The sequence below is a fragment of the Dromiciops gliroides genome, chromosome 1 (assembly GCF_019393635.1).
Source record: "Dromiciops gliroides isolate mDroGli1 chromosome 1, mDroGli1.pri, whole genome shotgun sequence".
Classification (NCBI taxonomy): Eukaryota; Metazoa; Chordata; class Mammalia; order Microbiotheria; family Microbiotheriidae; genus Dromiciops; species Dromiciops gliroides.
In genome coordinates this window covers 175,744,327-175,767,019 of record NC_057861.1, presented here as the reverse complement: position 1 = coordinate 175,767,019, position 22,693 = coordinate 175,744,327, and the positions used below count along the sequence as shown (strand labels likewise).

The 22,693-nt window shown below is 41.0% G+C and overlaps 1 protein-coding gene across 1 annotated transcript in view; it reads left to right on the top strand.

Moving 5' to 3' along the window:
• The first annotated feature begins 1,059 nt into the window (after positions 1-1,059).
• Positions 1,060-22,693, top strand: part of GFOD1 (glucose-fructose oxidoreductase domain containing 1) — a 165,820-nt gene continuing 144,186 nt past the window's right edge. Inside the window, 2 exon segments of the mRNA XM_043988035.1 lie at positions 1,060-1,101; positions 1,103-1,313. Coding sequence (XP_043843970.1) covers positions 1,060-1,101; positions 1,103-1,313 — 253 coding nt within the window.

Below are 22,693 nucleotides of genomic sequence, written 5' to 3'. Positions count from 1 at the left end.
TGGGAGGGAAGAGAGGAGAAAAGAAGGGTGAGAAAGGAAAAGAAATAGGAGAAAAACCAGAAGGAGGTGGAGGAAGAGAAGGAGGAGTGGAGTTGGGGTTCTGGATGGAGGAGATAGCAGACAGAAAAAGAAAACAAGCGACAAGTCCGGAGGGCGGGTGGGGCGAGGCGGGGTGGGGGTGGGGGCACTGCTCAGCCCGGAGGCCAATGGTGTGGGGAGCTCCGGAGAGGGCGGTTGCAGGAAAACCCAGGGAGCTGACAGCCAAACTCCCTAACTCCGCCTTCCTCCGGGCGCGAGCGATCCGGGAGCGGGCTAATGCTGCTGCTGCTGCGGGCGAAGATGGCAGAAGAATGAGGGGGGATGCCGATCGTCCGTGACTCTCCGCCGCTCAGCAACTTGGACCCCCACCCTGCCAGGGGAGCTCGGCATCCTTCTGAGCGAGCCTCCTTGTGGCTGCTTCGTTTTGGTTGGTTTTGTTACGGGGAGAAGAGGATAAGGACAAGACAAGCAGATCCACTCCTCGCTCTGGAAGGTTGCAAGCTTTTTGCTTTTGGGGGGCGTCTGCGAGCTGAGGGTGGGTGGGACTCGCAGCCGCGAAGACAGTCGGGCGCGTGTGTGGGAGGGGTGAAGCGGGAGCCCTACCCACCACCCCCGGGGCCGCAAAGGTGGGGACGCTCGGTGGCGGCAGTGGCGGCAGAGGAGGTGGAGAGGCATGAGCCGGCTATGGAGCTGCCCGGGCTGCGCGCGCGGAAGTGGGGTGCCGCTGTGGCTGGTGCCCAGCCTGAGCCGGTGCTCCGCTGGGCATCGGGGGCATCTGCGTCTCTGCAGCCACCAGCGGCGAGGGCGGGAGTCTCTGGAGGCCGGGTGCAGCGGCAGCAGTGGCGGCGGCAGCAGCGAAGACTGTGAGCCACCAACTGCATCCCTGAACTGGGCTCGGTGCTCCAGAACCCTTGCGTGGCGCACGGCACCCGAGGGAGCTGGCTGGGGCTTCAAGGTCCGGAGTGGGGGGTTGTATGTGTGTTCGACTGGAGATCCCGGTGGCTGCACTATTTAGCGGCCATGCTGCCCGGAGTGGGCGTGTTCGGCACCAGCCTCACGGCCCAGGGTCATCATCCCACTCCTGAAGGACGAGGGCTTTGCGGTGAAGGCACTGTGGGGCCGGACGCAGGAAGAAGCCGAGGAGCTGGCCAAGGAGATGAGCGTTCCTTTCTACACCAGTCGCATCGACGAGGTGCTGCTGCACCAGGATGTGGACTTGGTCTGCATCAACCTGCCTCCTCCTCTCACCCGGCAAATCGCGGTCAAGACCCTAGGTGAGTGAGCCCTCTGCCTTTGCGCCTTCCTGAGACTCCTCACTGTCAAGCCCTGTGCCCTTTCTCCTCCCCTTTCAGGCCTCTCCCCTCCCACCCCCCCTTCCCACAACCGTAGGGAGAACCCACAAACCCAAACCGTACCAGATACTCCGTCTTTCTCTGCATTTTTTCTACCTTCTCCAACCCCAAGCCTTCCCTTCTCTGGTTCTAAGGACGCGCATCCTCCTACACGTGTATTAAGAGGATGGTGTGTGTGTGTGTGTGTGTGTGTGTGTGTGTGTGTGTGTGTGTGTGTGTGTTTGTGTAGGGGGAGCCGGGGTGATGCTGAGACGGGTCAGATGCTGATTGCCAAGCTTGGGCAAACCGGCAGTAAGAAGAAACCACATGCTGAGTCGTGTGTGTGTGTGTGTGTGTGTGTGTATGCAGGCGTGTGTTGGCCTGTGCAGTACCAGCTAACACTGAGTAAATGACACCCCACGTGTTTGGGCTTCTCCTGGCGGAGGGGGGGGGGCGCTGAGAGTTTGCTATATAACTCTGCCAGCACTTTGTCTAGGTAGTTTGTCTTTTTTCCCTTTGGGTTTGTTTGATCACAGAGGCTTTAGAGGGAAAGGGTTCTGGGATCGCTAGGGTCTGGAAGTATTCCAGTCTGAGCCCTTAGGACAGGAGGTGGAAGGAAATAAGGTGTCTCCCCCCGAGGATTTTCTGTGGCTTTTTGAGGTTATTCAAACCCAATTGGGCTAGCTGGAAGGCTTTGGTCTGACTATATGTTTATTTGGGCTTTGCTAAAACTGCAAACTTTGGAGCTGTCTTTGACGTCCCTTTTGGTCATAGTCAAGCTTCAGGTTGGGATTTACATAACTGCTCTAAAATTCTATGAGAATGGAAGTCATGGTGTCCTAAGTATAATCCCTATTTGTACCCAGGAAGGCAAAGTCTCCCGGGTTCCTTTTGTAAGTACTGTTGTTTCCATCCCTAATGTCTTTCAAAAGCATTTCTAAAGCTTTAGTGTTGAAAGGCTTGATGGTGATCTCATTAACCTTATCATCCCAGTCTCCTAGATTAACATCTCCTTCATACTCTGGAGGAAAAAAAAAAACTACCTCACAGTACACTGTATTGTTAATCTGGAGTCCTTCCCAGGGACATTGCACACCGTTTAACTGGTACTAGAAAACAAACATTTGTCTGAAGTGTCATCAATGGGGTGACATACTGTTCTTCAATATTGGGCTTTTAGTGGGAAGAAAGAGGCAGAGCATGCTAAAATGATCTCTTATTGCCAAAAAGTTGGAGGGAGAGATTAAAAAACAACAACACCAGAACCATTTAAGAAATACTCTACCTATAAAGATTAAGCAAGATCACATTCAAGGAAGAATCCTAGGGAAATTAAAAAAAATTATCCTGGACTCTTGACAGGTGAAGGTTGTACGAACTGTGACTAAATCACAGAGTTACAAACGGGTTGTAAAAAGATTTCTCAAGAAATAAATAATTTTTACTAGCACATGCTACTAGTAGATATAGTATGGGTCTTAGAATCAGAAAGAGGCAGGCTCGGATCCTATTTCAGACACAACAGTTGAGTGACTCTGGACAAGTTATCTAACCTCTTAACCTCATTTCTTCACATTTAAAATGGGTTTAATAGGGGCGGCTAGGTGGCACAGTGGATAAAGCACAGGCCCTGGATTCAGGAGAACCTGAGTTCAAATCTGGCCTCAGACACTTGACACTAGCTGTGTGACCCTGGGCAAGTCACTTAACCCCCATTGCCCTGCAAAAATAAACAAAAACAAACAAAAAAATAATATTGTTAAAAAATGGGTTTACTAATAGTACCCATCTGACAGGGTTGTTGTGAGGTTCATATGAGATAACAGGCAAAACACTTTGCAAACCTTAAAGTGCTATATAAATACTAGATACTATTGTTATCTCTAGGATCAACCCTGGAGATTATAACAGTTTATATTCAGACTTAAGGAGTCCAAGCACAGGGTCAACACTTTTTTCCTTTTTTTTTTTTTTTAGACATGTACTATGGTGGGGTATGGTAGAATGACATGGAATCAGGAGACCTGGGTTCAAAATACTGACTCAGGCTCTCACATTTGCTAGCTGTGTGGCCCAGAGCAGGGTCATTTGAGGTCTCTGAGTTTTAGTTTCATAATCCTTAAGAAAAAAGATGATACTGGTACCACCCCTCCAATATATTTGTTGAGAGGAAAAGCACTTGAGAGTTTGTCATATTGGGGAGGACAATAAAATTACTACTTTGGTCTTTGCATACCAACATGATAACTGTGCAATAACAATTTCACTTCAGCGGGAATGTGGTATGAAGCTTAGTCAATTTTGGGCCAACAAACTGGTTCGTCTAGACCAGTAAGGCTATACCAGCAGGATTCAGTTTCTGATATTCAATTTACAAAAAATATTTGTTAAGTGGTTGCTGTGTGCCAGGCACTTCAGATACAAAGACAAAAATGAAAATGTCCTTACCCTCAAGGAGCTTTCATTCCTTTTTTTTTTTTTTTTTTTTTGGTGGGCAACGAGGGTTAAGTGACTGGCCCAGGGTCACGAAGCTAGTAAGTGTCAAGTGTCTGAGGTAAAATTTGAACTCAGATCCTTCTGAATCCAGGGCTGGTGCTTTATCCACTGTATCACCTAGCTGCCTCTAGGAGCTTTTATTCTAATGGGGAGGACAACATGTCCATATGAATACATAGAGATCCATGACCCAGGGTGGGGAAGAGGGTGACAGAGCATCCTTTTCTACTAAGGGACCCCCATCTCTGGCAGTTACTGAGGATCAAGCTCAGTTCTGGGGGAGACTGAACTGTAAAAGAGGTTGATAAGGAGATGACAGGTCCTATGAAGCTGGAGAATATTTGAATTAGAAGTTTGCTGGTCCAGTTTAAGAAGCATTGATATAGGGAATTTCCAGTAGAAACCTCTCTCTTTTAATGCTGACTGATGTTTGCTCTGCATCTTATAGCCAGTAGAGAGCTCCCTGGAGACACTTAGGGTTTAAGTGATTTGCTCAGGGTGGCACAGCCCAGTCTTGTATTCTTCAGAGACAAGAACTTGAACCCACGTTCTTGATTCCAAGGTCAGCCCTATTCTCTATTCCAGGTAGCCTCAAACTGGTTTGCAAAGTGTTTACATACATTATTATATTTTTTGAGCCTAGCAACCTTCCCCTCATCCCAGGTAGAAATAACAGGTTATGCTTCCAGTTTAATAGATGAAAGGTTTGGGCATAGGGTCATTGATTTAAGAGATGGAAGGAAGTGGGCAGCTAGGCGGTGCAGTGGATAAGGCACCAGCCCTGGATTCAGGAGGACCTGAGTTCAAATCCAGCCTCAGACACTTGACACTTACTAGCTGTGTGACCCTGAGCAAACCACTTAACCCCCCATTGCGCCCCACAAAAAAAAGTAAGCATAAGAGATGGAAGGATTTTAGAGGTCATTTGGTTCAGTAGTGTCAAAATGAAATAGTAATGGGGGCCAATACTCCCTAACTAAGGATCCTTTGGGGCCTGCCTTTTGACATAGTTTTAAAATTATTATTATCTACGGTTTATGGTATTTTTATTTATTTTGTTAACTATTTGCAATTATAGTTTAATCTGGTTCAAAGGGCGGTGGGGTCAGCTACATCTTTGACACCTCTGATGTAGCTCAATTCCCTCATTTTTTAGTATCCTAACATCTAGAGTGGGAAGGGAAGCCATCTAGTTCTACCCTTTATTTTACATTATGAGGAAATCTGAGGCCCAAGGAGATTAAGTGACTTGCTTGAGGTCTCAAAGGAGGATTAGAAGGGAGATCAGCATTCATTAGAGTCAGCATTTATTCCACTAGACCAGATTGCCAGTAAGAGAAGTTCCACTGGCAAAGGTTTGAACCCAGGTCTCTCTTTAGTCCAGTACTCTATCCACTTCTGCTGTCTCTGTTTATGACAGAATTCTATCTGATGGTGTGGATCCCAAGGATAAACACATTATAGGAAGGATCTATTGCAGCGGTGGCTTTGGGGGGTCCCAGAGCTATCCACTTATCTGGCATGACCTAATGCTTAAATATATCATGATGTGTCTGTATGGAGGGAGTGGGGTTATGTTGCCTCACGATAAATAAAACAAGCCTTGTTATGCATCAGTAGTACTCTCTTTTGTCATAAAACATTCTAAATAAAAATGGTGTTTGTCTTTTTAAGAGCCTCTTCAAACCCAAGATTTAGCAGCTGGGTGTGCTACAGCTCAGAGAATAGAAGGCCCATCCATAAAGCATGATTGGACAAAGGTTTTTGTTTTTGTTTTTTTCAATTTTTCTATTGTCCTGGGCCTTTTCATATTTTTTTCTTTTTTCTTTTTGCAGGGCAATGGGGGTTAAGTGACTTGCCCAGGGTCACACAGCTAGTAAGTGTCAAGTGTCTGAGGCTGGATTTGAACTCAGGTCCTCCTGAATCCAGGGCCAGTGCTTTATCCACTGTGCCACCTAGCTGCCCCTTGGGCCTTTTCTTAAGCCTTGTAGTATCTCTTTAGTGCTAATTGGATTAGAATTCAACCTTTACTTTGTTGCTGTTGATTTCTAGATGTGGGCTAAAGTTAGTGGTGCATCTATAGTAGAATTAGACTTTGCTAGGATTTAGGTCTCCAGGGAGCTCTCTACTGGCTATAAGATGCAGAGCAAACATCAGTCAGCATTAAAAGAGAGAGTTTCTACTGGAAATTCCCTATATCAAAGCTTCTTAAACTGGACCAGCAAACTTCTAATTCAAATATTCAGGAAACAGTCTTTTTTTGCTTTCCACTCCATCACTGGGAAATCCAGGGAACAAAAGCCATTCTTCCAGGAGCACCTGCAGATGCACAATAGGTTTTTCTTTTTTGGTTGACTCTCTAGTCACAGTTGGATCTCCAACAAACACAATGCGGTAAATGAATGAAGCAAATAGGAGATTATATTACTGAAGCTGGGTTGGGCTGCACTCAGCTTGTTTGTATTTAGTGTTGAAATTAATGTAGATTTGAATTTTTATTAGTAATATGTGTTGCTCTTTTTTAATATAAAGACACCAGGGCCAACTCACTATCAACAAGCAAGAGTTTCTTAGTTGTTTATAGAAGGGCTGACTGGCTCACCTTTTTTTTAAACTTTATAAGCAGAATGGTCCTTTTAAGTGGAGTTATAGTCAGGCTACTTTGTTATCTACTACTACTACTACTACTACTACTACTACTACTACTACTACTACTACTACCACCACCACCACCACCACCACCACCACCACCACCACCACCACTACCACTACAGCTAGGTGGCACAATAGATAGAACACTGGCCCTGAAGTTGGGAGGACCTGAGTTCAGATATGACTTCAGGCACTTACTAAATGTGTGATCCTGGGCAAGTCACTTAACCCACAGTGGCCTAAACATCCTGGGGCCCTCTCCAGTTATCTTGATATAAATCTTGCCATTGGATCCAGATGGCCCTGGAGGAGAGAGTGAGGTTGGTGACCTAGCACAGCCCTCTCTCACTTAAATACAATTCACTGCAAGGCATGACATCACTCTGATGTCATATAACAATAACATCTAACTAGCATTTATAAAGTACTTTAAGATTTGCAAAGTCTTTTTACATATATTAACTCATTTCATTATATAGGAATCAGATCTTTGATTAGTTTCATTATACAGTTATCCCTTCCACATGGGGAGCAATTAGGATGGGGTGCCCCTGCAATCTGGAAAATCTGTGTAAAATTTTCCCCTGTCCCTTCATACTAGAGAAGAAGTCTGATTTTCTTCTTTTTCTTTGATGGGCTGTTTACAGTACCTTATTGTAAAATTTGGGTTAAGTATTTGGTCATAGGCTCCGTGTCGTCTGCTGGCCTTTGAGTGTTGTCTGAGGCTTTCAAAAAACTTCCCCAAATTCCCATTCAATTTCTTATGTCAACCCTTGCTATATTGAAACCAAGATGTGGAAAGTCGAGATGTGAAGGGGATAACTGTCATTGTATATTAACTAATTGAGCTACTGGCCACGGTAACCACTATTTAAACACCAAGTCAAGTATTATAATAACAAGGCATCTTTCATAGAACCACACTATTGATAGAATGTAGAAATCAATGTATATGACTGCGGTGCTTTCTGACCTTCTGCCTCAGTAGACATCAAGAGTTGAATAACTGAGATTTTGTGTTTATGTGCAGGCGGCCTTTGTTTTCCCTTTGTAAATTATTTCTAGCCAGAACTGCATGGTAACGACTGTTCAAGAAGACATGAGAGGGGCAGACATTTGACACTTACAAGCTGTGTGACCTTGGGCAAGTCACTTAACCCTCATTGCCCCCCCCCAAAAAACTTAAGCAGACATGAGAACTGTTGTCTTTAGAATATTGAATCTTTGTGGCCTGCAGGAGGACGGACTGTTGTTGGTGAATTGTGTCCTCTGGAATAAGTCATCCTAAACTGGACTTTATTTTCTCTATTTTCAAAGGCAAGGTGGTCATTTCCTCCACCTTTTACAAGTGACTATTGAAAGCGCCCTAGATTTGCCTTGTAAGTACACCCACTATCATGATGGAGGAAAACCAGTGGCTAGAGCCAGCTATCAGGACTAGAAATGAATTAACAAAAAAAGCATGATTAATCACTGCGTTCTGAGTACAATGCTAAGTACTCTGGATACAAATACAAAAGCCCAATGGTCTGTGCCCCAAGAAACTTTATATTCTAGTAGAAGAAACCATAGATAGAGAGGAATGGTGGTCAGGGAGGGTGATTTGGTTTAGAAAGTTAAGATAGTAGTCCATAGAATTATAGAGAAGTATCCGACACAGCCTCTCCGGGGCTGTGTTGTTGTTGATCAGATTATAGTTGTAATGATGCTAGGGTAGCAGGCATGGGTGGCAGGAGGTAGTTCCAGTAGGCAGGTGTCTAGTTGTAAAGTGAAACAGGCTGGGAATGTAGAATAGAGTGAGTCATGGGAGGCACTCATGATCCAGGCAGCATTGGTCCTAGGAGTTTCAGGGTTAAAAATGTTGTCGGTCCCAGTAAACATTTATTAACCACATACTATATGTCAGTCAGTTAGGTGGCACAGTGGATAGAGCACCAGGCCTGGAGTCAGGAAGACTCATTCTTCCTGAGTTCAAATCTGGCCTCAGACACTAGCTGTGTGACCCCTGGGGCAAGTCACTTAACTCTATTCACCTCAATTTCCTCATCTGTAAAACAAGCTGGAGAAGGAAATGGCAAACCACTCCAGTATCTTTGCCAAGAAAACCTCAAAAAGGGTCAGACTTGACTGAAAAACAACTGAACAGTAATATATGCCAGACACTGTGCTAAGCTTTGGGGCTACAAATAAAAAGAGACAATTTATGCAGCCAAGGAGTTTACAATCTAATGGGGGAAGTCAGCACACAAAAGGAAACTGAAAAGGAGACCATAAGAGGGTGGGATGGTCTAAAAGCATTGTAGCTGGTGGGAAATGGGAGAACCCTTGTACTGAGGCCCCTCTTTAAGGCTGATTAGATGCCCTGAAGCTTGGCCCTGCTCTACATTTAAAAGGTCCAATCAGAGAGGCAGAGGGCATGATGAGACTTGAAGACCAGGCTGATTCAATCTTACAGGATACTGAGATGTCCCAGTGATGACTTTCCTGGGGAAGGAAGCCTTTGATAGTGAGGTCCAAAGAAGTCCCAAAACAGTGGGGCTGGTTTAAGTGGGGAAGATTTAAGAGCACAGAATCTGGTTTGAGGGGGGAGTCATTGTCCATTGTTGGTAGGGAGGGAAAAGAAATGTTAGCTATATTGTAAGTAGTTGTACATTCTGTATGACCAGCGGCATGACCCTGGACAAGTCACTTAATCTCTGTTTGCCTCAGTTTCCTCATCTGTAAAATGAGGACAATAACAACATCTACCTCCCAGGATTGTTGTGAGAATCAAATGAGATAATTGTAATTTGCTCAGCGCAGAGCCTGGTACATAGTATTATGTAGATTCTAGCTGTCTCATATCAACAGAGAATAGACACTCTTAGCTATTGTGCTGTGAGAATCTAGAGCCCAGAGTGAGCTCTTCCTCAGACCATGGGCTAGGCTGCCTGCATGTGACACTTGGCAGCGACCATGTAGTAGACTTTTCAGAAAAGGTTGCTAAATAAATTAACAACTTAGAGAAACCGAGCCCTTCTAGCTTTGCCAGAAAGAGTTTTCTTCCCCCAGAGACAAAAATAGAATTTAGAACTTCCTTACTCCAAGTTTTTTTGAGCTTGTGCTCCTGGAAAACTGACAATGACATTTCTCATCCTTTGTTTTATATCGTAAGTTATCATTGGAACATGTCAGAATAGTGATTGCCCTGTGGTAAAAAGTGACAGTTTCTGTTTTAATGAGTTTCTTTTTTCTTCAACAAAAGATCATAAACTTAGTCCATAGGTCTCTTTTAGACCTGCAAATTGTGGTTTCCTTTGGATGCTAATGAAGATTTTAGGGCTTCAACCTAAGCTTTGATCTTGAGTACATTGAGGCCGAGCCAGCCTTTGCCCTAACTTGTTTGTAATGGACTTGGCTGAGAATTTCAAGATTCCTCTCCTTCCTAGTCTTCTCCCAACCTTGTTGACAGCTGCTTGAAGGTAGAAAGTTTTACTGCTTTGAGGGTCTTATGCTCCCAGAGGCTGGACTAGAAGATGAGGATGTAGATGGGTTCAACCTACTGCCATCTCTGTCAAGAGCAGAGCTATCCCAGAAGAGGAAAATGTACCCTGGACTTAAGTATGTTTCCTTCTAGCAGGGTACTCCATGCTGGGTTTTCCATGCCTTTTTTAAGGTCCCCTGTGGCCTCCTCCACACCTTTTGTAAATAAATTGTTTGGAAGCACTGGTGGATTACTAGTAAAATTCAGATACACGAATTTGCAGAGTATGAGAAGTCCCCAGACATTGCATAAACAAAGGAAGCTACTGTAATTATTTCTAAGAGTAGCTAGGTAATGCCATTCTCATTGTGTAGAATTGAAATTTTGTTAATTTGAACCATCACCAAACCGAATATTTGCTTTGAAAAAAAAAAAGAGACAATTTTACGGAACTTTAAAGTTAAACAGAGATGCTAGATGTCTTTGAATTCCTCAAACTGAAGGGGAAAGAAAGAAACCTCAGGGAGTCAAGGCTGGATGTATTTTGTGTCTTTCACCAAGAAAGAATGAACAGGTAGTCAAATAGATATTTTGGCTTAGAGTGATCTTATGGCACAACAGAAGAATTTTATATGGATGGTGGCTCCCACTGAACTAAAGAGAGAGAGAGAACAAAAGCTAGCCACCCGATTACATAAACATACATTAAGCCTATATAAAGAGTGGTATGAGAGATACAAAGCTTAGCTAGCTGGTAGTCCCTGCCTTTAACTGAAATGTTAGCATTACAGGTTCAAATGAGATAATTCTGCTTAGCAACATGATCAGTAGTTAAGTAGCATTTCAGTTTTTTTTTTTCTTGAGGACATTTAATTTTTCTGGATTTTATCCTCTAAATTTACAGAAATATAGTTAATTTTAATTAATTAATTAATTAATTAATTAATTAATTAATGAGGCAATTGGGGTTAAGTGACTTGCCCAGGGTCACACAGCTAGTAAGTGTTAAGTGTCTGAGGTCGGATTTGAACTCAGGTACTCCTGACTCCAGGGTTAGTGCTCTATCCACTGCGCCACCTAGCTGCCCGATAGTTAATTTTTTTAAGTGAAAGGACTTGATTTTAAAGATTTTAGACTATCTGAGTCTCTTTATACTTGAGATTTTGAAGGAATCACATAGTGATGATGAATTCAGGAAAGGAACTTGGACGGAGGTAAAAAAGTAAATGATATTTAAGGAAAATCCAGAAAAGTCCAAGCCTATTTTTATTATTTTCTTGCAGCAAAGAAGTTTCATCTCTGATCCTTATTGCTATTATTTGGTACCTTCAGCTTTTAGATTCTATATTCTTTTGCTATATTCAAAGCCATTGGAGTCTAAGAAGAATGAAGACTCCAGTGCTGGTCAAAGAAGTAGAGTGCATCCTTGGTATGGAGAGTTAAATTGGGAGTTGCAATGAACTGAGAATGAGGAGACCAGGGTTCCTATATTGGGTCATTCAATCTTCCCAGGCCTCAGTTTCTTCATCTGTTAAATGAGAAAGGTAGACTTGGGGTATCATGAGGACCAATGGCTGGGAGGTGTGGGGGGATGTTGGTTCACATTAAGAAGCAATTTTCTAATAATCAGGTCTATTCCCTATCAGGGAGCTGGAATGACTGAATTGAGTGAACGGTTGGAGTAGATCCTAGTCTTTTAAACTGTGGGTTTCAACCCAATATGGGGTCATGTAACTGAATGTAAGGGTTGCAAAAAATTGGCAACAGTAAAAGGTTATGCATGCCTATTTTATAAACCTTTATACCCAGGATCATGTAAAAATTTCTCATGTGAAAAGGGGTCAAAAGTGGAAAAAATTTAAGAATCCCTGGATTGGATGACTTCCAAGGCCATTTCCCTTACTCCCAGATGGAAGAACGCAGGTAGATACAGCATGGGTTGAGTAAGTGATTCCAAAACTTTTTTTTTCTTTAAATTTACAGCAGCACAATGTTAGTATTATTCCTTGCTATCAGCATCATGGCACACTATGGAAGAGTCTGGAGATTCTCCTTACTTGAGAATATGTTGTACTCAATTGCTGAGGATGGATTTCATACAATGCATATGTAGTTCCAAGTATAAGTTCCATACAACTAAGGGCCCACCTAGCTGATATCCTGCCTTTGAGAATCACGGGTTAGACCCAGTGGTGGCCCGCTTGTGCCCACAGGTGTTCCACATCCCACTGCCATAAAGCAACAATAGTAAAATGTTCATATTGAAAAAAAAATAGGTTTTTAATGGGAAAGCTTAGAGTCTAATAAAAGGACTTTGCGATTTCTCAAAGATATTCTAGTCCCCACTCTTTTCCTTTTCAACCCTAGGACCAGATTGCTGTCCATTTGCGTGGCCTGTCCCAGATGCACACTCTATTGGACAAGCTCTCTGTAGGGTCTCTCCAAATACAAGTTGAGATCTTCACTATCTCTGATCCTAATGCTCTTTAATAAATACTTAAACACTTAAATACTCTTGCTAAAACTTATAATTTATTGGCGACCACTCATTAGATTTTAGATAGTATAGCTAGAATTTTAGCCCCCTTACATTTCCAAATGCAGCTTTTCTGAAATGGCTTTTCTAAGATCTTCACCATCTCACAACTCACTGGAAGATGTATAGTGTATTATAACCCATTGTGCTTCTTGTTTGTGGATTGTGAAAAAAGGATTTCACTCAATAGAACAAAACTCTGTCTTCTATGTTCTTTTGATAAGTCTCTTCTATTTGGATAAACATGAAAATCATTATAGATTGCTTAGAACAGAAGTGTCAAACTTGTAACCTTGGCTACAAGGCTGATTAGGAAATATTTAATCAAATAAATAAAAGCACAATACAACACAGATAATGTTAATTTGTGGTTTTTGGAATCCATTTGCAGCTGGCTGGGCTCCATTTCTACTTTTCTGACATCACTGCCTTAGAAGATGTAATGACAGAAGTAAATCTGTTCAGCGGTCCTCTGATAATAAACATCAAGTCAGGAATAAAACAGGAAGCTATATGCTTGCCAAAGGTACTGACTGGCAGCTGTGATGGAGGAGTTTTTTCTGATAATCATCTTTTATCTTTCCATCTCTCTTTAAGCCTCACTCTGAACCTATTCTTTCTTCTTCTTCTTTCTTTCTTTCTTTTTGGTGAGGCAATTGGGGTTAAGTGACTTGCCCAGGGTCACACATTTAGTAAGTGTTAAGCGTCTGAGGTCGGATTTGAACTCAGGTCCTCCTGAATCCAGGGCTGGTGCTCTATCCACTGTGCCACCTAGCTGCCCCGAGTAATTAACTTTTGACTTTAGTTTCCTTATGTAAAGGTGAGAGTAGACCTTTTGGAAATTTGCTACAGTTATTTTATGAACAGAATTATTCATTTTTTGAAAATTTGATTGATAGCTTTTATTTAAAAATTGCTTTTATTTCTGTAACAATTGGAATGACGCCACCTGCTGGGGAGTTACGGTAGGAAAGCTCCACCATGAGGAGAAGGCGTCTGAGGGCAAGCCATGCACTCAGGTCCTTGGCGTCAGGAAGTGACATTTGCTTGTGGGTACTGTCTATCAAAGCTACCAACCAATTAGCTTGGAGCTGTGTGTGAGGGATGTTCCCAGTTTCACAGGAGGCTTCTTGGAGGAAGGAGGAAGTGTTGAGTCCTTTTTTTGTTCCTGACCTCGCCATGGTGGGTTGGATGATGGGGTCTCTTAGAAATAGTTATATTTTTACCTTTATCTCTGATCCTAATGCTCTTTAATAAATACTTAAACACTTAAATACTCTTGCTAAAGCTTATAATTTATTGGCAACTACTCATTAGATTTTAGATAGTATAGCTAGAATTTTAGCCCCCTTACATTTCCAAATGCAGCTTTTCTGAAATGGCTTTTCTAAGACTTTTGAGACAGCAGGCATGTCTTCCCCCTCCCTTCTCCACAGATTCCTTTTCTTGTAACAAAGAAAAAAAAGTTAAGAGGGGAAGAAAAAACAGCTCAGAAAAATGGATCAACATATCAACTAAACTTAATATTTATAATACAATGTTTCACACACATAGTCTCCTATTTTCATTATAGGTAGGTCCATTTTTTTTCTGCTTCCTTTCTAGATCAAGCTTGCCCATTATTATTGTGCAGCATTCAATGTTTTTTTGTTCCTGTTCTTTCCATTTCCATTGTCATAGTCATTGTAAAAAATATTTTCCTGTTAGCCTTATCCCCACCATTTAGCATAGTGCCTGGCACTTAGTTCATTGGCTGTTTCTGCTTATTCCACTTTGCATCAGTTCATATTAGTTTAAACATGTTTCTCTATAGTCATCATAGTCATTATTTCTTATAGCACAGTAATATTCCATAACTTATTTAGCTATTTCCCAATTGTTGGGCATCTACTTTATTTCCAATTCTATGTTACTATGTTCCAATTCTAATGTTACTAAAAAGTAACATTAAAAAGAAATATTTTAAAATAGAATTATTAATATAGAAATATCAACTTGTATCTATCAAATGAGGGTTCAGAACTAGGTGATCCCTAAGGTAAAGACCTTACTGGCTCATTTCTGATTTTAACCATAGGACCATACAGCTGTATCCACATAGTTTTGCGTGACGATCTTGGAGGAGAGTCAGGATCAAAATTTGTCTGGATGAATGCTAATTGCATATGCACACCAGATGGTGAGACACTTGAAAGATAGGTGTGAGTCTGGAAAGGAGAATTTCAGGTTTAGTTAGCTATTCATAGAAAACTGTCTTGGTAAGCTCAAGAGACAAGGGGAGGATCCTACAGGAAATATGACTTCTAAATACTGTTCTAAAAACTGTTTCTTCCAGAAGAAGGATGTGTATGAATGTGGTTATGCATATATATGTACATATATATTATATGAGAAGCTATTTCCCTATTATGGTGGTATGTTGGTACTTACTTAAGGTGAGGTAAAAGAAGATCATCAATCACCTGTAGGTATTACTAATAAACACATTATTCCAGCCAGTCCAGCTACTCATCTTTGAAATTGTGGGCTTCCTATCAGGGTGTTTGGACAAATCAGGGATGCCTTGGGTGGCTGGACTTTGTATTGTATAAATCAAAAGTAGGCTGCTGGCCCCTAAAAAGAAAAAAAAAATCACTTCGCAAAAATTTCTTAATAGAATAGAATAATATAAGATAGTCTTTATAAAATATTGCTTGTCTCCATTCACCACCTTTTGCAGTTTTGTTAGCTCCTGGCAATATGGAGATCTTTTCCTTCAATTAGTCTACTTTCCACTGTCATGTGGTGATTCTATAGAGCCAGCAGGACCTTAGTCTTTTGATTTTTGAGGTAATTAGTGTTAGCTTTTGTCCCTGCATTTCCCAGTTTGGTTTGGTATTGTGGTATCTGTCAGTCATTGTACAAGTTTTCTTGGGTTCTCCACACACGCATGCACATGCGCACACACACACACAAGGATGAGATTTAGCATTAAAGAATCTTGTTAAACTTCCTTTGAGAAATCTTGTATACTCAATTTCCAGAGTTTATAACGAAGGATACTGCAGACTTTGAAGGTGGTTCTCTTAGAGGAGGCCATGAGAAGCTTATTAACCAACCAGATCATTGAGGCAGATCATTAAGTGGTTAGAGGTTGACATTTGTAGACAAACTCATATTGGGCCCCCAAGATAGATTCCATTCTCAATGAGTGGGTTTTCTGGTTCCTAAAAAGTAACTGTGATAGCCTCATCTTCTTCTCATCCTCAGTCATTTTCTCAGCCAGACATGGGTACTTTTCCACGATGCTTTATGGTTTACAGAATGCTTTGAGATACTGATTCTTATAGTGACCTTGTTAAACAGGTAGACCAAGTGTTATTATTTCCAATTTTTACAGATGAGAAAACTGAAGCTCAGAGACATTAAAATGTGCTCAAGATCATACAGTTAGTGACAGAGCAATGACTTTCCATTTTGAATGACACTACCACCACTGTTTTATTGGCTTTTCATTTATTCAACAAAATTTACTTAGCTATTGCTATAGACACAGTACTGTGCTAGGCACTGTGGGGAATACAAAGAAATAATAACATAGTTTCTGCCCTTGAGGAGTTTATAACATAATGCTATTCTATTCAATCAACTAAAAAAATTATTTATTGAGGGCATATTGGTCCTAAAAAAGGAGCTGTTTATTTATTAAGGACCTGTTGGGTACAGAACACTGTGCTAGGCACTACATAGCTTTTTAGCTATATTGGGGTTACAGCATAGTAGGGGGATAAGATACGGAGACAGAAGCAAAAAGGCAAATATAAAATAAAGTATAAATTAAGGCAAAAAATTAACATAAGTACATTAGAGAGTTGGTGGTGAAGTAGATAGAATTCTGGGCCTGGAGTCAGGGAGTCTCATCTTCCTGAGTTCAAATTTGGCCTCAGAGACTTATTAGCTGGGTTACCCTGTGTAAGTCACTTAATGTTTGCCTCAGTTTTCTCATCTGTAAAATGAGCTGGAGGAGCTCATTTTTGCCAAGAAAACGCAATGAAGAATTGGAAATGACTGAAATGACTGAGCAACAACAATAAGAAATTCAACAAATGAAGGAGGAGAAGGGTAACATTTCAGCCACAAAATATAGGCATGGAAGTAGGAAGGTGTGGGGTATGTTTGGGGAGCAGAGAGTTGTCCAGTTTAGCTGCAGAATAACATGAATAAGAGTAACATGAAACAAAACTAGAAAAGTAGCGTGGTATCAGATTGTCCAGGAATTTTACTATTTGGCAAAGGAGTTTAAACCTTATTTGGCAGACAATGGGGACGTATTGAAGATTTTTGAACATATGCATTATATGACCAGGTTGATTCATAAGGAGAATTATTTTGGAAACAGCATATGTTTGGATTGGAGACAGGAGAGAACAGAGGCAGAGAAACCTCTAAGGTAATACAGTTCAAGTAGATGGTAATGAGGGTTTGTACCAGAGCTGTGAGAGTGAGAATAGAGAGTAGGGGATGAATGCAACAAATATTGAGGAGGTAAAAGTCAACAGTGTTGGCAATTGATTATATATGAGAAGTGAGGGAGTACTCTTGTTGACATGACAGAGAATTGTGGACTAGATGGTATTCCAAATTAGTGGATTCAGAATTACCTGAATGAATAGATCCAAAAAGTGGTAGCCATGTTAGCCCGGGACTAAGTTTCCTGGAGTGTCCCAGGGGTCTGTAGTTCACTCTTTTTCTTAAATGAATGAATGAGTGAGTGAGTGAACAAGTATGTATTAAATGCTTCCGCTTTGTGTGCCAAGCACTGTGTGAAGTGCTTGGGATACACACATTTTTATCAATGACTTGGATGGAGATAGATGGCATGCTTGTCAAATTTTCAGCTGATACCAATCAGGGAAGGATACTTAAGAAGGGTTGAATCTCTGTGTTCACAAACTAAGGTCCTTTCTAGCTCTAACATTCTTGGATTACTCCATTTCTAGAGCCACGGATAAAGTCCAGATGGAAGGGTTGGTACCCTGGCAATTTTTCAGTGGGTTATTAACTACCAGGATTTTCTTCCTCATATGATCAGAAATGCCAGCATTCAGGGAATTGAAACTGAGCAAAGAACCACAGATGAATTAGACTTAATGTATTCTAACCTTCCTCCTTCTTCATTCTTTTCTTGGAGATCAAACAAATTTTAAAAAGTGATTTCACTGATTTGCTTATGCAGCAAGGTGGTACAGTAGATAGAGAATTGGACTTGGAGTCACAAAGACCTGAGTTCAAATACAGCCTCAGACACTTAGTAAATGTGTGAAACTGGGCAAGTTACTTAAGTTCTGTTTGCCTTAGTTTCCTCAGGTATAAAGTGGGTATAATGTAGTGAGGATAAAATTTGTCAAGTGCTTAGCACAGTGACTGACACATAAGTGCTTATTCCACCCCCCCTCCCATGTAATATAAGCACAAATAAGTGAAAGACATACTTTCTACACTGCATAGCTGGGAGAATTGAAGCTTAATGAGGTGATGTGCTTTGTAGCACTGAGCTGGTCAGTTAGCATTTCTTGAGGATGACATTGAAAGCTGGAAAATCCTAGCTGTCACTGATGCGAATAGGCAGAGTTCAAATATACTTCCTCTCCATTTCTACATTTTAAGGCTAAATAAAGCACTAAGTAAAGAACTTCTGATTTTCTCTAGATTTTTTCATATTCAAGATACAAAAAAATGGTACCAAGAAGTTTCATTCTCATCATTCACCACAATTGCCTCCTCTTCCTCATCCATCATTCCATCTCATTGTATCTCTAATTGAGATAATAACAAAGGACACAGTTACATAGGGGGAAAGAAAACAGCTTGGCAAAAGGCTGGAGAGAATCTTAATGAGAAAAGCTCACAAAAGCTGCAAAAATTTTATGCTGCAAGAAAAGTTAAAGGACAAATGCTCTCCATGTGGTAGACTCAGTCACCTAGTTTGGAGAAGAAAAAGAATGATTAAATTAGGAGAACCTATGCAATCTGAGAAGGGGGTGATCCAACATTACTCTGTTAATGGTTTTCTATATAGTGGCTAATGTTGGATAGATTTTCTTTGGATGCCTAGTCATTTTGCTTTTTCTAGTACAAGAGCTGCTGCTGGAATGCAGCTGTAACCAATTGGATAAAAGAAGATAAAAGTTCTCCTGCAGGGAAAAGATGTCCAGTGAAAGAGAATTTTGACATATTTTTCAATAACCTCATCATTGTTGTTCAGTTATTTTTCAGTCGTGTCAAGTCTTTGTGACCCCATTTGAGGTTTTCTTGGCATGGATACTGGAGTGGTTTGCCATTTCCTTATCCTCCTCACTTTACATATGAGGAAACTGAGGCAAACAGGGTGAAGTGACTTGCTCAGGGTCACACAGCTAGTTAGTGTCTGAGGTCAGATTTGAAGTCAGGAAGATGAGAACCTCACCATCTATGAAATGAGCTGGAGAAGGAAATGGCCAACTACTCCAGTATTTTTGCCAAGAAAACTCCAAATGGGGTCATGAAGAGTCAGATACAACTGGAAAAAAAAAAGACTGAATACAACCTCATCATTAGGCAGTGACAGTTATTAGAATTCATATAACAATAACAGATGGGATTGAACAATGCAACACATTGACTATTTAGCTTATGTAAAGCTTTGAAGCTTAATATTGGGGAAAAGGTTAATATTAGGAGAGGCACACATCAGAAGATCTCTGAACTCGAAAAATGGTCACTTTCAGTGATGTAGAAATCACTGGGGCTTGTATTTCAACTAATCATTACTGATCTTCGTGCTGGCTTTGTTTTTAGACTTGAAATTTAGGACCGTTTTTCAGCTTTATATTTCCAGTGCTTAGCACAGTGTCTGGCACATTGATGGTACTTCATAAAATGCCTATTAACTTGGCTTACTTGTATAAGATTAAAAATAATTGATACAGGGTTGGCTTGGTGCAAAGTATGAAATCATCTGCTCAATTGGCTTCCATATTATTTGAAAGTGAGAGAGTAAAGTACTTTTCAGTTAAAACATGAAGGGAATATATTCCATTTTTAGGTCACTATAGGATTGCTTCAGGTGTTATTGGTGACCATCAATGTGAGAAGACTGTGAAAACATTAGCAGGTATCCTAGTTAGCCAATACTGACTAGTCGATCAATCAGTCAATCAATCAATTAACCAATCATCATTTTTAACTGTCTACTACATGCCAGGTAGTATGATAAATGCAGATGATACCAACACAATAAATGAAACAATCTCTGCCCTCAAGGAAATGATATTGTAACAGGAGAGAAAAAAAGATGTATCTATACAGAACATGTATGTGTACATATATATGAAATTTAGATAAATACACAGCAGTTTAATGCAGAGTAGTTTGAAATGGAGTATACTCCAAATTGAGGAGATCCAGAAAGACTTCATGTAGAAGGTAGTGCCTGACTTGCATCTTGAAGGATGAGAGGGATTTTTATGAGGTGGAGTTAAGGGGGGAGTGCATTACAGGCATGATGGACAGCCAGCCAGAACAAAAACATGGAAATGGGAGATATGGAGTATTATATGTGAGGAACAGAGAAAAGACAAGTTTGACTTAGATTGCAGAGTTCAGGAAGGAAAGGAACATCTAAGAGGCTGGATAGATAGGTTGGGGCTATGTAGTAAAAGACATTGGAAAACCAAATAGAAGAGCTCGATGAAAATGGTCATTCTTATTTCATCCAAAGATTTCTTCTTTGTCTGATTTCTGTCTTTCAGATTTTTTTTTCAGATGTGGGAACTGTATCTTAGAAGTTGTTGATTTCTCAGAGCCATACTACAGGATGACTTTGTTAGGCATAAGATATTTTGTTCCTTCTCTCTTTTTCCTCCTCATTACCCCATTTCCCTTTCCTCTCTATGTGTTAAGACTAAAAACTACAAGTTTTCAGTAAATAGAGATGCTGTGTAATTAGAGTTTCTTATGAATCCTCTATCTGTCATTCCTAGTTATGTGGCCATGGGCAAAATAAGCTTTAGTTTTCTTACCTGTTTTTTTTTTTTTTTTAAAGAATGGAGGCAGCTAGGTAGCACAGTGGATAGAATGCTGGGCCTGGAGTCAGGAAGATTTATATTCCTGAGTTCAAATCTGGCCTCAGACATTTACTAGCTGTGTGACTCTAGGCAAGTCACTTAACCCTATTCACCTCAATTTCCTCATCTGTAAAATGAGTTGGAGAAGGAAATGGCAAACCACTCCAGTGTCTTTGCCGAGAAAAACCCAAGTAGGGTCATAAAGAGTTGGACATGACTGAAAAAACAACCCCCCAGAAATGGAGATAACAATCCTCACATCCACTTCACTGGGCCATTATGAAGAAACTGTGATGTAAACTTTAAAGTACTATGTACATGTGAGTGAAGGTGATAATAATTTTAGCTCCAAGTACAATCAAGTCTCCATTACTTGAGATCTACTTAGTAGATTTTCCTGGGTGATCTGGGGTCCAGTAAAATCAAACTTACTAGGGGGTTTAGTGGCTGCTATTAGTGGTGAGTGAGTATGTTTGCGCACAAGATGGTATACACACACTAAGTGTGTCTTAATATATGCTTCTTAACTCAATTCCCAAACAAATTTAAAAATTATTTATTATATTTTATCACCCACAATTCTTTTTTCTTCCATTAGCATGTATAATCAAGAATGGATTGTATAAAAATGTCATTACCCTTGCCTAACATTCTCTTCAATCTCCCTCCCCCAAACTCCCCCACAGCCGAATAAATACATCAGAGGGGGAAGAAAAAAGAATCAGACAAAAAATGCATTCTGGGCAGAAATGTCTGTGCCACGTGCAGCCTCCTCAATGCACGTGGCTGTGTTTGCCTGAGACTCACACAGCAACCCTTCCTCCCCACATCCCCCGCCCCCAACCCCCAGTAGAGCCCATATGGGAGATTTGTTTATACCCATAATGCACTTCTCTTAAAATCCTGGGGCCCAGGTTTATAGCCATTTGGGTATGGAGTTCTCTCTGACTTAATGTGCACAGCTGTTCACGTCAAGGGCACCAAGGCAGGCTGCCTTTCTCCCTCTTAGCTCATGTGCGCTACATGGTTTTGTCTCGGTGGTTCTAAACAGTCTTTTCATGCTTACATAAATTGGCTTACAGCTGGCATGCAGTTCGTTGCTTTTCCCCAGGCTGCATTTGTAGAATTAGTTCTGTCCGGAGTGCAGTCTCTTACACTGTGATGAGGGATTTACTAAGGACAGTTGACATCTGTTTATTCTTTTCTGTCTCCTTCTCTCCTCCCCCCACTGCCAATCCTCTTACTATCAGGTATGCTAGCTTTATACAGTCCTAGGGGAAATCAGTGGGAGCTATGCATATATACATCCCCAGGTGGAATATTAACATATTTATTCATTTTCAACTTTCTTTTTTCAACATTTATCCATTTCACTTATTCAACAGATGTTTGTTGAATACCTACTGTGTGCAAGATACTATGAGGGGATACAGAGAGGAAATGGGTGTGGTCCAAACATAAAAATAGTTTATAAGGCTGTACTGTGAGAATGTGATGAATTATTCCAAGTACACAGACCACTTTATTCCATTAATGAGGAGCTTTGTAGCTTTGGGAAATGCATGCATCAGACAATAAATATCTTCCCCTAAAAGACTGAAAAGTTGAACAAATGCTAATTATCTTCCTTTCTTTACTTGAGTACATTTAAAAATCCTAAAATAGTAAGTTGATGGATGGGATGGAATGTGGCTCTTTGTCTCCTCTTATTTTAGTCTTAAGATATTTTCTAGGTAAATGTAATGATATACTGCGCACACCCAGTTTTTCCATATGGGATTGACTAATGGTAGAAACGGAGGCAGCTAAGTGGTACAACAGATAGAGCACTAGGCAGGAGTCAGGAAGTCAGGAAGTCTAATTTTCCTGTGTTCAAGTCTGGCTTCAGACACTTACTTACTTACTAGCTGTCACTTCAACCTGTTGACCTCAGTCTCCTCATCTGTAAAATGAGTTGGAGAGGAAATGGCAAACCACTCCAGTGTCTTTGCCGAGAAACGCCCGCCAAACCTTCCCGATATATTAAATTAAATTTATTAATGACTGAAACAACTGAACAAATGGTAGTAATGGACAGGAATGGGTGGTGGTA